This window comes from Eptatretus burgeri, chromosome 10, assembly GCF_056783735.1.
Source record: "Eptatretus burgeri isolate ZD-2024b chromosome 10, Ebu_testis_v1, whole genome shotgun sequence".
In the NCBI taxonomy this organism is placed as follows: domain Eukaryota; kingdom Metazoa; phylum Chordata; class Myxini; order Myxiniformes; family Myxinidae; genus Eptatretus; species Eptatretus burgeri.
The window spans coordinates 71,391,630-71,407,553 of record NC_140970.1 but is presented as its reverse complement, the minus strand read 5'-3'; the positions used below and the strand labels follow the sequence as shown (position 1 = coordinate 71,407,553).

The 15,924-nt window shown below is 45.9% G+C and overlaps 1 protein-coding gene across 5 annotated transcripts in view; it reads left to right on the top strand.

The window, feature by feature from the left end:
- SEC24C (SEC24 homolog C, COPII component) overlaps window positions 1-15,729 on the top strand; it is a 124,207-nt gene extending 108,478 nt beyond the window's left edge. For all 5 annotated transcript variants that reach the window (XM_085898903.1, XM_085898907.1, XM_085898904.1 and 2 more), the window contains 4 exons: window positions 1-122; window positions 1,006-1,197; window positions 13,426-13,515; window positions 13,916-15,729. The exon at window positions 1-122 is cut by the window's left edge and continues 58 nt beyond it. In XM_085898903.1, the coding sequence (XP_085755029.1) occupies window positions 1-122; window positions 1,006-1,197; window positions 13,426-13,515; window positions 13,916-14,056 (545 nt within the window). In that variant the 3' untranslated portion in view covers window positions 14,057-15,729. The remainder of the gene's footprint in view (window positions 123-1,005; window positions 1,198-13,425; window positions 13,516-13,915) is intronic.
- Window positions 15,730-15,924: the final 195 nt, after the last annotated feature.

The window sequence follows — 15,924 nt, the reverse complement described above, 5'->3', positions numbered from 1 at the left end:
GTGAACCACTAATGGGCACCCCCGACATGGGAATGGATGAGCGGGCTTATCTCCGGTACCTCATCCTCTCTATGGATGTGGCAGACACTGCAGCCTTCTTTTACCCACGGCTTCTACCGCTGGTGTGTGTAATTCGTACATTTTGAGAAGCTTCGCTTTTGCTTGAAAGATCGTTTCCTCATCCCAACCAGGATTTACAGGCCCTATCGAAGATTTCCTTATTGGTGTGCTATGTATTAATTTTATCCTTTCGCTTTAGTCATATAGTGGTGTGTGGGAAGAATTACATGTTGTATTTTCTCCACAAGCGAACTCGTTCAATGTCGACACGTCATGTTGCTGGAGCTGTCAGAATCATCAAAAATTGAGCTGACAGACCTGCCGGATCACCCTGCACATATTATTATTATTTTTTTTTTTGCCTTTCTTGGTGACATTTTGCAATCACAGCTGCTGCTTTGGCACTCAGCACTCCTTTCTGGTTGGAAAACGTTAAGGGTCAGTGGTTTATTTGTTTTTTTAATAATTATTTTGCACCAGGAATTGGCGAAAATGCCAGTGTGGTCTTTTTGTATGTTTCTTCACCATGTTTGTGTACTTCGTGGGCTGTAAGTCAGAACTTTTTCTTGGTATGCATAGAAGTTGGATTGTTTTATGTTTATGATCATCAAACATCTTTTTAACTCATGAAATGGTTGTGCTGTTTGTGGTGATTTCTGTACCAACACAAACCTTGTCCTTGTTTTCCTGTTATTACAATGCAATATACATCACATGAAGTAATGATATCTGCCTCGAGTTTATGTGATTTCTCGGGAAGATTTTGTGCATTATCTGGCTTTGATGCAGAAACATTCCAAACTTGTTGGGAGAGAAAAGGCGTTTATTATTTTTTCAATCTGGATTGAAATTGATGGTTACTTTCTAATAATCGGTTATTAGCATTGATTTTCTCGAAGTGTTAAAAAATTTGGTCGTATTACCTTTTGTTTCTCCCATCCCTAGGACAAGATGGATATGACGAACGATGCACTGCCCATGGCGTTGCGCTGCTCAGAGGATCGTCTGAATGACAGCAGTGTGTGTCTGCTCGAGAACGGCCTAACCATGTTCTTGTGGCTCGGAGTTGCGACTCCACATGACATGCTGCAGTCTCTATTCAGTGTACCATCCCTCGCACAAATCGACGGCGATGCTGTGAGGATACGCAAAGAACTATATTTCCTTATTCTTATCTATTATTGTATCTGTTAAAAGTCAATATAAAGGGAGAGTTTGGTTTTTCCGCACTTGCATCTGACTGGTACTTACACGTGCCAGTGGGCAGCTGCTTTGGGAGAGTTTGGAAATTTATTCGGTTGAAGAGATAATGGCTGGGCAACACAAATTTTTAGCCTTTTCATCTTAACCCAAATCTCCTTGACCATCAAATCATTTTTCATCAGCATAATTTTCTTTTTCTCACAAGTAATTGTATGGCTGCAATTGAAGTCCAAATCCTTCAACTAGAAAAATAAAAATTCGAAATTGCCACTTTTACATTTGGTCTCGGGCCATTTGAGCTTGGTGAAATTGTCGATTAACAAACCATCCCAAGTACTCGTGTATACAGTAGAGTCGTGTCGCACTGCTTTTGCGTGACTAAGGGTGGAGGCCAAAATAAGTCAGGAGAATCCAGAATTGTCCTTGTCATATCAGGCATGAGCACCGACTTAAACAAGAAGGGCATTCGGTAGAGCACATACTTCCACCACATAATGCCTGATCCACGAGAACATATTTTTTTCAGAATACATTTTACATTTTTACATATCCCAATACATTTTTGAAATATCATGCGATACAGTCCTATATCATTTTTGGCCCGATCTCTCAATGGTGAAGAATCACTTTATAAATTAAATAATTCTCATCTCCAGATCCGGATTCGGATCTTCACCAAAATTGAATAAATTCTTCCTTGTCATACACCCTCCTGTCCAGCACATTTTGTCTGAATCTGTCCACAACTTTTTGAGATATCGGTTTAGCCCTATCTCTGAATAGTGAAGCATCACTTAAAAAATTATGATAGCCGGATCCAGATCTTCACCAAAATCTAATCAGTTCGTCCTTGTCACTCACCGAACCTGCCCACCAAATTTCATCCAAATCCATCCACAATTATCCGTTTGAGATATCCTGCACACAGACAAACAAACAAACAAACAGGCAGACAGGCAGACAGACAGACAGACAGACAGGGGTGAAAACATAACCACCTTCCACCTTCGGTGGTGGAGGTTAAAAAAAAAAAAAAAAAACTTGTGTATACACAGGGGTGGGAACATCAGGAAGATGTCCCGTACCCATTGGGATTGCTCCTTTCAAACAAGCAATTTTACTCGTGCCTTCTGCAAAACTTTTCTTTTCTTCATGTGCACAACATCATGCAACTTATCGTACTAAAATTCGGCAATTATATGAACTAGAAACACCTGCTCCTGAAGGGAGCTGCTGTGGGGGTAATGTTATTGTCTCTATGATGACTAATACCATAGTGGAGTACCCACCCCACAGGCAATCTTGTTCCAAGCATGCAACATGTTCTTCTGACACATCCCTTTATTTGGGCGGTGTAGAGGCAGCAGACCACCAACTCGATCGCTCCCGAAAATAAAATTAACCCGGGTTATACATATGAAGCAAAAAATCTGCGTACATTGTGGTTAATATAGCTCGGATAATTCCAATTGCACCCACCCTCCTTTCCCCTTCACCCCACCCCCCCCCCCAAAAAAAACTTTTTTTTTTCAAAACTTGATGGAATGAAACAAAACTTGCACATGCACAACTTCAGGGTACCCTTATTAACTTCCGAGGTGAAATCCTCTTGGAGGAATAGATGATGTATACATACACTTGCTCCGTTATATGTTGATGGATACATGTCTGAACCTTACAGAATCATAAACTGCTTGACTAATTTCCCTCAAATGTCTCACACCTGCTCAGGGTACCTAGCATCAGGTCATGAGCACAAAATATACCCCCGACTGCTCCGCAAGGGTGGGGGGACAACTTGCAATTTTTGCCTGTACATGTGGAGTAGTGCAAGTGGTTTAACCACTGATCCCCACTGCAAGCCAGGCCAGATCAGGTCTGGCCAGACCACTGACCCCTATTGTCAGGTCAGATCAGATCTGTGACTTGCTGCAGGTATCCTGCAGTACTCACCTGTTCCATGATCGGGTTGTCGGCGACTCAACCGTCTCCCCCACCAGGTTTCTTGGTGAAGAGGGTATTTGGATATGGACACCCAGCAGGATTAAAAACAAAACCTGTCAAAGGGTGGAGGAGCTCCTTGTGAGCCAACGGCCATCCCTATCTAGTGCCCAACTGTGTTTGCGGACGTCCTCTTGCAGTTGGGTTACTTCTTATTAGGAGGTTGGTGGCAGGATTTGCACTCCGGCCACTGGAAAATCCTTCATTCCGCAAAACATTTTCGAAGCACAAAAAAATCTGAAAACCCACTCCGTGGGAGTATCAGCTGTGCAGCTTCCCTTCGCAGGGCAGCTCACCGGATGATGGGATGATGGCAAAGCCTTCGGGACCCCCAATATTTGATGATGGGTGGGAAACCACGGGGTAACAACATTCCTGGGTCAGATTGTGGTAGAGTGTGTCGGGGTGGAACTGAGGTGTCATCCACCACATGGCAGTCTCCTTGGGTTAACCTGAGGCGGTCCCTTCGGGTGGGTTCCTGGAATGTCCTATCCCAAAGAGAGGATGATCACCTGTCTCTGTTATCATCTGAGCTCAAGCGTTTGGACACCGGTATTGCAGCACTCTCTGATGTTCGGAGACCGGATTGCGGCGAGATCGTGGTGGGTGGTTTCACCTACTCTTGGTCTGGTCACTCTGATGGTTACCATGCCCAAGGAGTTGCTGTAGCTTTGTCCAATAAGCTGACTCCAATGATAATTGAGGGAACACCGGTCAACGAGCGTATTATGAGACGAAGGATTCGTCACTCCTTGGGTGTCATTTCCCTGGTCTCTGTTTATGCTCCGACTGAGGCGAGTGATCTCACCGTGAAGGACGCATTCTATGCCACGCTCGAGTCTGTGATTGATCACAGTGCCCCAGGCGAGATACACTTCTACTCTTGGCGGATTTCAATGCATCGACTGGAAATGATAGGGATGGTTATGAGACGTGTTGTCTCCATAGGTCTGGAACTGTGAACCAAATCAGCACCAAGTTCCTTGACTTTGCAAGAAGTCATTGACTTAGGGTGGCTGGTTCATGGTTTCAGCGCCCACAAGCTCATCGCGAGACCTGGTATTCCAACGCTGGCGGTGTGGAAAAGGAGATTGACCATGTTCTCGTTGATGGTCGCTGGAGGATGATCCAGAACTGCAGGGTCTACCAGAGTGCTCAGTTCCTCAATACTGACCACTGGCTTATTGTGGCAACTCTGAAGTTGCACCTTAAATCCAGGAGAATGATACCATCCCAGCTTCGGCTGGATGTTGGCAAGCTCAAGGATGAGAGGGTAGCTGAGGAGTTTGCGAACAGGTTGAGTGGAGCTTTGGGGAGTCTGGGTGCTTTGGGAGATCCTGAAGAGTTGTGGAGTGCCTTCAAGACCACTGTCCTTGATGTTGCCGGTGGATGCCTTGGAGCTCACCGCAGGGCAAAGAAGAATTTTGTCTCTCAAGGGACACTGGATACCATTGACCAGAGTTGCAGGGCCAGGCTGAATGGCAGAGCTGAGCTGTTCAGGGAGCTGAGGCGTAAAACTTCGTGCGCTCAGGGTGGACAAGGAGGCCATGTGCGAGGAATCTGTGAGGGAGTAGAGTATCAGCTGTGGTCAAGTGATTCTCGTCCTGCTTACAGGGGAATTCACGCATTGCGTTCATCCAAGCCCAACCCTTGGTTTACTGCAGTTAGAGCAGAGGGTGGTGGGCTCTTGACAGAGGAGTCCGACGTGAAAGCCCGCTGGGCCAGTTACTTTGAGCAGTTGTACCAGGCTGATCCACCAGCTGTCGAGTTGGACGTCAGGGGTGTTACAATCCCTGTTGCTGACACTCCAATCAACTATGGTCCACCTTCATTGGTGAAAACACAGGCTGCGGTGAACTGGTTGAAATGGGGTCAAGCTCCAGGGATCTGTGGCATCTATGCTGAACTTCTTAAGGCTGGTGGAAATGCTGCACTCATGTTGTTGCATGCAGTTTTGTGCTCCACCTGGAACACAGGCATCATCCCAACTGACTGGAAGAGGGGCCTTGTTGTCTCTCTCTGGAAAGGGAAGGGTGATCGCCAAGACTGCAACAACTACCGAGGGGTGACGCTGCTCTCAGTGCCGGGGAAGATCTTTGCTCGGATAATTATTGATGGGGTTCGTCACCATCTGCTTGAGCACCAGCGTCCAGAGCAGTCAGGCTTTACACCAAAGAGGTCAACGATTGACCGTCTCCTTGCTCTTCGGGTCCTCACCAAACGCAGACGAAAGTGTCAGCAGGGGCTACTTGCTGCCTTTGTTGATCTCTGTAAAGCGTTTCATTCAGGGAATCGGGATGCCCTCTGGAGGATTCTTGGTCTTCATGGGGTGCCACCAAAACTGATCGATCTGATATCTGAACTCTACTCTGGTACTGAGAGTGCTGTGAGATGTGGTGGTTCCAGTTGTGACTGGGTTGTGGACTGGCTCCCACACTTTTCAGCATTTGTATGGACTGGATTCTGGGGAGGATGTCAGAGATCAAGCTGTGGTGCATCATTTGGGAATGTCAAGATCTCTGACCTTGATTTCACAGATGATGCAGTTATCTTTGCGGAGACTTTCGATATCCTTTTGGGGGCCCTCGAGGTGCTGAATGAGGAGTCGGAGCTGCTGGGATTATGGGTTTCCTGGGTCAAAACTAAGATCCAGGCTTTCAATGACATCTTGGATGCTGCGGTCCTGTCTGTGTCTGTTTGTGGTGAGGATGTTGAGGTCGTGGAGAGATTCACTTCCCTTGGCAGTGATATTCATGTCTCTGCTGGCTGCGAGTCAGAGGTCAATAGACGTCTGGGTCGGGCCTGGGGAGTCATGGATTCACTGGAACATGGGGTGTGGCGCTGCAGGTACCTGTGCGGGAGGACGAAAGTCCGAGTCTTCAGGTCCTTGGTGCATCCAGTCTTGCTCTATGGATGTGAGACTTGGACTCTGACCAGGGATCTGAGACTTAATTCCTTTGGTACCAGGTCTCTTCGGAAAATCCTTGGCTATCGCTGGTCGGACTTTGTGTCCAATGAGCGGTTGCTGAGAGGGACTCAAATGAGATTTGTTACCTGCATAGTCCGTGAGCGTCAGCTGTATGGACATGTCGCTCGTTTTCCTGACGCTGATCCTGCTCACCAGATTCTCTCAGCAAGAGAGTCTCGTGAGTGGAGGAGGCCAATGGGCTGACTACGTGCCCCATGGTCACAGCAGGTTGATCGGCATCTCAAGGAGATGGGGATGGGCCAGACCTCTGCCTGGGGTATGGCCAGACGGAGGCCCCTGGAGTACCAGCGGAAAGTGAATGCAGAGACACGCTGCTCTGTTGTATGGCATGCTGCCATACCTGACCTGACCCATTGCAGGGGGAGGGGTAATGAGGGTGAGGAAATGACACCAATTCTGAAAAAAAAATCCTCAAAGTTTAAGTATCACTTCTGCGTAAACCTATATTTTGCAGTAATGCTACTTTACAGTGAAAAGTATCATCGTTAGACACTAGTCCTCTGTATGTATGTATATATGTATTTGTCGATAAAAAAAACATGCGTACATCTCCGCTTTCTTCAACGATGCTTTGGTACTTGCAATTTACCTGTAGATATGGCATCTTGCAAGTGATTCACTGACAATATTTCACTCCCAGAAGGAGCGGGTTTCAACAGTTTTTTTTTGTAAATTGTGCATTTCGTACAAAATCTTTGGCAGAAAGGTACATTAAGTGGATAAGCTTGTTTATAAAAACAAACAAATAAGAAAGGCAGCATAATACATCATCCATTTTGATTCCTGTCTGTTGTATTGTTAGATCATCACACAAATATTTTGGAGTTTATCAAAAGGTGAAATTCAGAATCTTGATTGTGCTACAAAACAAGTTGGGATGAAGCTTAACCAAGCTGTAATGCCCAACATGGACCGGCCTGGTCATCTTTTGAAGAAACATATGCACCAGCTCCTGGGCCAGAGCCATTGCATTTTGTTTTTCACACGAGAAAGACTTTACCCCAAAAAAAACATTTGCCTTCAGCTCCATTTTCTTTCTTTCCCAATGTTTGACTTGAAGGGACTTTTATTGATTTTATCGCAACACCTGACAGCCACAGTCGTACTCTTTTAAATTGCAGATCTGTAGCAAAGCACATGCTGGAAATGTGTGTAATCGAGGTATCAGGAAGTTGGGTGTTGCAGTGGTCCATTAGAGAATGGGGCTTGCAGGATAGGCTATTTTTGGGCCGTTTAGTCTGGGTTTGAATCCCAACCTCGCTAAACACTGTCATCCCTGGTGTTTTGCTTGCGGGATGATGCATCACCGTGTGTGCCATCCGTCTGATGGATGTTAAACCAGGACTCCTGTCTGTCAGCACTGGTTGTTGATGGATGCTAAATATCCCACAGTATATTTTGTGTGGGGGTAGCCCGGTTGTTGCTGACACCCTGGCTAAATGCGATGCTCCTGCCTGGACCCCCATAAATTATTCGACAAGATGTTGGAACATTGCTGGCTGGATATTTGATGACGACACGCAGCAAGAGCTGACATGAAAAGTCAGACTAGTCTTGTTTCACTGGTTCGTAAAACAGCAACACAATGTGCTAAATATCCCTGAAGGAAACACAGTCCTTCTTTCATATCTTATCTCCCCCACGGAAGTGTAAGTTGACAAATTAAATTTTCTATGAATTTACCCAGCAACATGATGTGAAGCACGATTTAGGTTTTATTCATCAACTCCAACCTGGTGCATCCTATTAATGTTTTTGTTGTTTAATATTCCTTAAATGAGTACAGTATAAGGATCTTAAGTAACCAGTTTAACAATGAGCATATCTACTGATTCCCCATTTTCAAAAGTAGCGGACACAACCACCCTCCATGTGGGAGTACGTACGCTTCTCGGTGGGCCCACCTTCAGCAGTCTTGGAAATACACCTTTTTTTCGTCTTTTTTTTATGTATACCTTGTCGAGGCTCGTGTGAGAGCTAACACACAACGCACAGCAAGGGGGGGCATGAGACAAGAGGGGCGGGAGTGGGAAGGACAAAACAGTGGGGAACAGAGACATTAGGAATTCTGTGGAAGGGAGAGGGATGGGGCAGGGAACATTGGGACATTACAAGATGTACATTACAGGGACTTTCAGGAAGGAAAGCAGGGAATTGAAGGAAGTGGGCTTGGGTGGATTATCAGGGGTAGAAAAGATCGAGGATTTGGATGGAGGATGATAGGTGGTGGTGAACAGCTGTTTTGAAGGCCTGGAGGGAAGAATGTGATTGAATAGAGTGAGGGAGTTTATTCCAAAGGTGGGAAAAAAGAGGAACGAAAGAGTGAAGGTGAGCAGTGATTCATGATTTTGGTAGTTTTACCAGAAGAGGGTTTTTGGCGGACCTTGAGCGCCCTGCGGAAATGTGGTGGGGACAAATCGCAGAGAGAGCAGGGGTGGCGGGGGGGGGGGAAGCTGGAGAGGAGACGGTAGAAGACAGAAAGACCACCGACCAGCCTGCGGTGATAGAGTGAGAGGCCCAAAGACTCAGCCTCATTGCGGGAGATGCCGATGATCCGAAATGCCTTGGTTTCCACAGCGTGAAGCCGAGAAAGGTGAGATGCAGGAGCACCAGCCCAGAGGGGAGAGCAGTACTCCATCAGGTTGCAGGCAAAAGTTTTGTAAGTGGTCAGGAGCTCAGGTGGGCTGAGGAAGGACTTTGCATGATGGAGGATTCTTAGTCGGCGACTGGCTTTGAAGGCGAAGTTTGAAATATGGCTTTCCCAGGAAAGGTCATGGCAGACAGCGAGACCCAGAAGCTTGAAAGAAAGGACTTCTTCCAGAGGATTGTTGAGAAAGTGGATGGGGGGGGGGGGAGGTGTCCAAACGGTCCTTTCGGAGAGACATAGTGAGAGCGTGAGATTTGTCAGGATTGAAAGACATGTTCCACGTGTTGGACCAGTTTGTGATTTTACCCAGATCTGCAGTGAGCGAAGAAGCTGCTGCTTGCCGGTCTGAGGGATGACAGATGGTACGGCAGATGGTGGAGTCATCAGCAAAGAGATAAAGAGGACTTTCCAGAGAGTCGGATCGATCATTGATGAAAATCAGAAAAAGAACAGGGCCCAGAACGCTCCCTTGAGGAACTCCAGCCTGGACAGGAAGAGGGAATGAAAGAACTCCATTTAGGGCCACACGTTGACTGCGACAGGAGAGGAAGTCTGCGAGCCATGAGTGGAGATGGCCTTGGATACCACAGGAAGAGAGTTTGGTGAGCAGGGCAGGGTGCCAGACCGTGTCAAAAGCACGTGATATGTCTAGGGATATGGCTCTGATTTCATGGAGGACCATCCATTGTTGGGAGAGTAGAAGCAGCATATCCAGGGTAGAGTGACCTGGTCTGAAACTAAACTGAAGATCGGAAATCGAGCCATTGGAGAAGAGGAAGGATTTAATGTCTGAAGCAATGATGGATTTCATAATCTTGCTGATGATTGGGAGAAGGCTGATTGGTCTGTAGTTGCAGGGATCTGTTTTTGTACCTTTTTATGCAGGGCAGTGATGTTTTTGCTGATGTCCAATTAGATGGCAGATGACCTTGAGCAAATGAGAGGGTGAATAGAACAGAGAGAGGGTGAGCAAGAGCAGAAGAGCAGGTTTTTAGGACATGTGGGCTGATGCCATCTGGACCAGTTGCAGAATCTGAGTTGAGGTTTGACAGCAGGCTCTCCACCTTGTCAGGAGAAAAGGACAAAGAGTCCAGGGACAGTTGGGTGCAACTGGGTAAGGTGGGTGGAGAAGGCGATGGGTTTTGGACACAAGATTTAGCTGCAAACACCGAGTTTAGGCATTCAGCTTTTTCACGTGCGGAATCAGCAGTGCTGCCATTTGAGGTAAGGGAGGGGATGGAGGGGGAACAAACACCAGAAACAGATTTGATTAGACGCCACCAGGATTTTGAGGAGGGAGAGAGGTTTGAAAATTCGGTCTTGAGCTTAGAAAGATGTTGTTTTCTGGCTCTCCTGAGAGTAGATACACACTTTTACTGAGCTTTATGGAAGGAACTGAGATTACCCTCATTTGGGTTTGGTTTACATGAGGCAAAGGCAAGTTATTTCAGTACAACTGCCTTGCCACAAGCTTCAGTGAACCAAGGGCGGGAGGAAGGGTAGGACAACTGAAGACGAGAGGGGATAAATCTGTGCATGAGGGAGAGCAAGTTTCTTTGAAAGAATTCCCAGGATGCGTTGATATAGGAGACCAAGTCTATAAGTTTGATAGTTGCTTGGAGACCCTGCCAGTCGGCTTGAGTGAAACGTCAGACTCGACGGCGGTGAGGTGGTTCTCTGATAACAGCCAGAGAGATGTCCACTTTGACAAGGATGTGGTCAGAAGACCCGATTGGAGCGGAGGAAGAACAGCAGATATTGTCAGGGAAATTTGTCAAAATCAGATCCAGGAGAGATGGAGTTCCATTGGTTGAGATCCGGGTCGGGAAGTTGACCAATTGAGTCAGTCCCAATGAGTCGCAGAAAGCTTTTTCCTGAAATGCCATGACAGGTGAGAGAGGTACCCACACCTCACCAACTGGCATGATGTCAATTGAAGTCACCACATATGAGGAAGAGAGAGTTTGGATGAGAAGATAGAAGTTGGTCCATGTTTTCGGATAGTGAGGTGCAGATGGAGTCATCACTGTTTGGTGGACGGTACAGTACACATATAAACATGAGGTGGGAGTGGAGGGAAGCTGTGGGCAGAGGTATTCCTGGGGGTGTGGGGGAGTGAGGGCAGTGCAAGGAGAGTGAGGAATAGAGTCTTTGATGAAGAGAGCAACTCCTCCACCAGGACGAGTCTTAGGTCTATCATACCGGAGGAGGGAGTAACCGGGGAGAGATACTTGGGAGTCAAACACGTCTTGGGGGAGGAAAATTTCTGCAAGGCAGATTATGTCTGGTTTGTCAGTGGCAACCTGTATGGAAAGATCTGAAAGGTTTGAGCGAAGGCCCTGGATATTTGAGGTCCACACTGTTAATGAAGAGGTAGGGGAGGAGGCTTTGGGTGCAGTGGGTGGGAGGGGAGGGGGAGGGTTGTTGAAGGAGTGTGGGGGATTGCAGAATAGCTAGGGGAGGGGGATGGATGAGGAGGAGAAAAGGCTCTGTGGTGCTGGAGGAGAGGGTGGACAAGAGAGTGGGCAGAAGGTGGTTGAGGATTTGAGGTGGAGTGAAGAGATGGAGGTGAGAGGGCAGTGGAAGGAGGCAGCTTTGTGGATGAGAGGGGGTTGCAACTTTGAGAAGGGTGAGTGAGGCGGTGAATGGTGGGAGAAGGGTGAGTGGGGAGAGTTGAGAGAGAAAGGTGAGGGGGGAGTTTTTGAGAGAGATGAGAGGGAGACTTGGAGGGAGAAAAGTGTGATGGTTGCTTTGAAAGGTAGGGGTGAGAGGGGTGAGTTGGCACTGAAATTGGAAAAAAATAATGGTTGATGGAAAGCGAACATTCATCGCAAACGGGTTTTTTTAAGTTTTAGGGCAGAGATGTGATAAAACACATTTATTGATTGATGCAATAAAGGCAAATTCAGAGAATGGAGAGAAGAAACGCTTTAACAGTTGGATTTTTTAGGCAAGGTTTGAAGGAAAGGTCGAATTGAGAGCAGTCTGTTTAAATAGTGGAAGAGTAGTGCATTATGATACAGTAAAGAGTACCACACGTGTGAAAGAGGAAGATGAAGCATTATAAGAGATCGTTTTTATTAATATTATTATTGTTTGAGAGAATTTTCATCAGATTAGGTCATGGAAGTGTTGTCGAAAAAATCATGAGGTGAATGGTGAAATAGGATCGGTAAACACAGGGGGTCTAAACAGATCATGTAGTTATGGGCGAAACAATTGGCTGTGGGAGGTGTGAAGTCAAAAGTGAAATTATTTATCTTAAATTTGATAATTTTTGTCATTTTTGAAAGAAATTTTATGGATCACAGCATGCACTCCATGCTGTTAAGTTTGTGGGGGGGGGGGGGAGGGAAAGGTAGATATCACCATCGAGCAGATTGCAATGCATAGATTAGCATGTTCCATGTATGAGTAGTTAGCCTACCACAGGGGGTGGTCGGTGGTAATAGTTGGAGATTATGGTTGAGGAAATTGTGTGTAGAACTTCGTTGTCAACCTCTACCGGGGGGCGGTGGGAGACTCGGCATGAAATGGGGGGGGGGGCAGGGCTAAGAACACCTCCTAAGGGGCGAAGCGATGGATCGCATCTGAGGGGCATAGCATTGCCTCAAGAGAAGAAGGAGGAGCCAAAGCGGGCAGTTAGTCTGAGGAGAATGCAACTGGGATTGGGAGTGTGCGAGCCTGAGGAGAGTCTGAGGCAATCAAGCTCTGAGGAGAACGGGGAACATGAAGGGAAAAAGTGTTTTGAGGAGGTCATTCTGGCTGCCTGCGTTTTCCTGTGTTCTTCACCCGGAGCCTGTTCGCCCTGCCCATCACCCCATTGTCCCTTGCCATCATCCGGCCCATTGTCTGCTCGCCTCATCCTCATGGTACCTCTTCATCGCCTGCTCGTCGCCACTACCACCAGAATTGAGTCCCCTGGTTTTGTCCCCTTCCGGTTCGTGACTGAGTCTGAGTCTGAGTCTGGTGTGTGGCGCCTTGGATTTCTTTTTACCTCATTGTGTATATTTATTTATTACTTGCATTACCTTCCTTCTTTCCCAACCCGCCGTCTTATTTCTTTCGTCGGGTCAGTCTTCCCCTTATTGTTTTGGGTTATGGGAAATGAACCCGTTGGTTTTAAAAGCTGTAAGGTTTCTCGTGTCTCCTCACGACCTATGCATGCGTTGTCTGCCATTAATTCGCAACGTCTCCTCGGGAGTTGAGCCGCTTGGGACAGCGCGGGACTTTAACCTCTCGCCGCGACGAACTCGACGTTAATTGAGCCGTCGACGCCGCAATATCATTCCATGAAGGAAGATGAGTTGTAATACCGGTTACCACCAAAGGTGGCGCTATTTCTGCTACGTCAATTTTGGAGTTTCGGTGACATCCACATTTGGTCCGTGGTAGTGAGATTCACATTTTGTTTCCCTCTGATTATCTTGATGGTGATGTGCCTGTTATAGACATGTTGATATGACGATGTCTAGTTCGTTATGCTGTACCTAAAAAAAATTCCTGTCTCATCATCTTGCCTTAGACCATGCTGCCAGTGTTGGATAATCCACTGTCCAAGAAGGTGCGAAACGTCATCGAGAAAGTACGAGCACAACGTCCTCGCTATATGAAGGTGTGCCTGGTCTGTCTGCTCTTAATTACTCAAACTGAGTTTTCGCACTTTCTCTGGTTCAACATGACTACACGTCAACATTGCAGTTGTGTTAATGGTAGGATAATGTACAAAAATTAAAATGTTAGGTGTGTGTTACCAAGTAACATTTAGTCTTAAAACCACAAGAACAAGCAAATCGCACTGTTTCAGTCACAGTGGCCTTCATCATGACCATGACATCCACAGCATTAACGTTGAAGTTGGTAAGCAGTAACATAAGCCTGCAATAGATACCAAGACCCAGGTAACCACCTCAAACCATAGGTTTAAGCTAACTTCTCTCAGAAGCATAGACATTTTAACAAGGGATGTGTTGGATGCTTTTTCAGTTGCCTGCCTCCTTTCCTTTCTCTTTAAGCTAATGGTGGTAAAACAAAAAGAAAAGCTGGAGCCACTGTTCAAGCATTTCTTGGTGGAAGACAAGAGCCGGAATGGAGGAAGCAGCTACGTCGACTTCTTGTGCCACATGCACAAAGAAATCCGGCAGCTCCTGAATTAAAAACTCGACCGGAACCTCAATCCCACCTCGCGTACTTCAAGCCCCCCCAAGTTTAGCCCCGGCTCTCAGTCAGGGTGGGGATGCGCGGCGAGCAACCCCCGTGTCTTGGCAAAAAAAACACCACAGGAAGTGGCCAGGACACCTTGCTGTCAAACACATTTCTTGAGCAAATAAGTGTTCCTTTTTTGTGGATTGCTCACTCTTCAAGGCTGACAAGCCAGACTGTAGGCAGTAGCAAAGGAAACTTTTCTTTTCTTTTTTTTTTTCGAGCACAAAGAATCGTGCAATTCAAGGTTTGTCATGTCAAAGTACTGTTCACGTTCTTTTCACTTTATTAAAAACACCTCTGTGGAATGTGAGTTGTTCACCTGCAATTTTTGTTTGCCTCCCTTTCTCCTTACCTTCCTTAAAAAATACTCTTCCCCACCACTTCCTTCCCCAATGTAAAATAGTTTTAATTTGGACCACATTGAAAGCCACATTCCTTACGCACGTTAATATGAAAAAAAAATTTTTTTGTTTGCAGCAGGTTTGTGCACAGACTGGTCTTTTTATTGAGCAGCCAGTTTCAGTACATGTGTATGGACTTAAGGCAGCTTGTTCTTGATGCACATTGAGATCATGTGTTCAGATCAGCTCATAGTTACACAATGCCTTGCTTTAAAGAATGCTTGTTTTCTCATAGCCTGTTTCTTCATTGAGTAAAATATGCATTACAAGAGACTCCAGTCTAGAAAAGTTATATGCTGCTTCAAGGGGCTGGATTAGCATCGATTTGAGCCTTCAACAGCAGAGATGTTAAGGCTTTAACTTTGCATAAACTTAAGTATATGCCAAGATCACCTTTGTCGAATCTCTTTGGATTAAAGCCTTTCTTTGCTAGTGTTAAAACTTTTCAGCCAGTATGATGTGAGAATTATCTGCAGATACTCAGTACAATACAACTAGTGTATGCTGAATCTTCAGTGCGTACAATGTTTAAATTGGTGGATCGTTCTTTGTAAAACCACCTGTGGACCATGTTCACATCACAGCATTGACAATGGGTCTTGCAGCAGGCTGCCTCAGAGCTTGATCATTAACAAAAGTTGTTTATAAATAGTTTGCTTCTGCCATCTCCATTAGAACACATCAAGTATTTTTGTGCTGCACACCACCTGTAAAAACATCGTGGTCGAGGCAGCTGGGTGGTTTCCAAATGGGTAACGGACACGTTTCTTTTTAAGTGGCCTGGACACATGGTGCAGCCAGATGCTTCGAGCAAGACTATCAAAACTACTTTTGGTTGCAAGCAGGCACTTTGTATCACCCCCACTGATCTAAAACATGCGAATAATGAGGATAACCGCCATAAACAAACATGAACTGTAATATAGGCTGTGTTGGTAACAGCCGCTCTAATTTAGGCTGAATATTTCCTAGTCGATGTGGATAACTCATACTTGTGATGGTATTTGGTTCAATACCACTGTGCAACCTAGTCACTTCACTCTGTTGCGGTTTGGATCCGTGAGGCCCTGGTGACGTTATAAAACGGGTTGTGCGTGTCAGTCGTGAAGTACTGACTGTACGACACGATCAAGGCTGGGGTGGGTCTGTGTCCTGCAGAAGTGCTGTATAATTGCTGCAGCTGTAAAGTGAATATTTTTAATGAAATAAATTTGATGCTTATGCTTGTGGTCTACATCGCTTTCTTATATGGTTTTGGCATTATTCTGTTTTTATTTTTTACATTATATTTTCACATTATTTATGTAAGAATGTTACGTTTCCCTCTAGATGTGTACAAGTTGTAACCATAACTCGTAGATTTGTTCAAGTATCTTTTTAACCAGCTTGCTTTGAGCAGTACTTTATTGAATATCGAA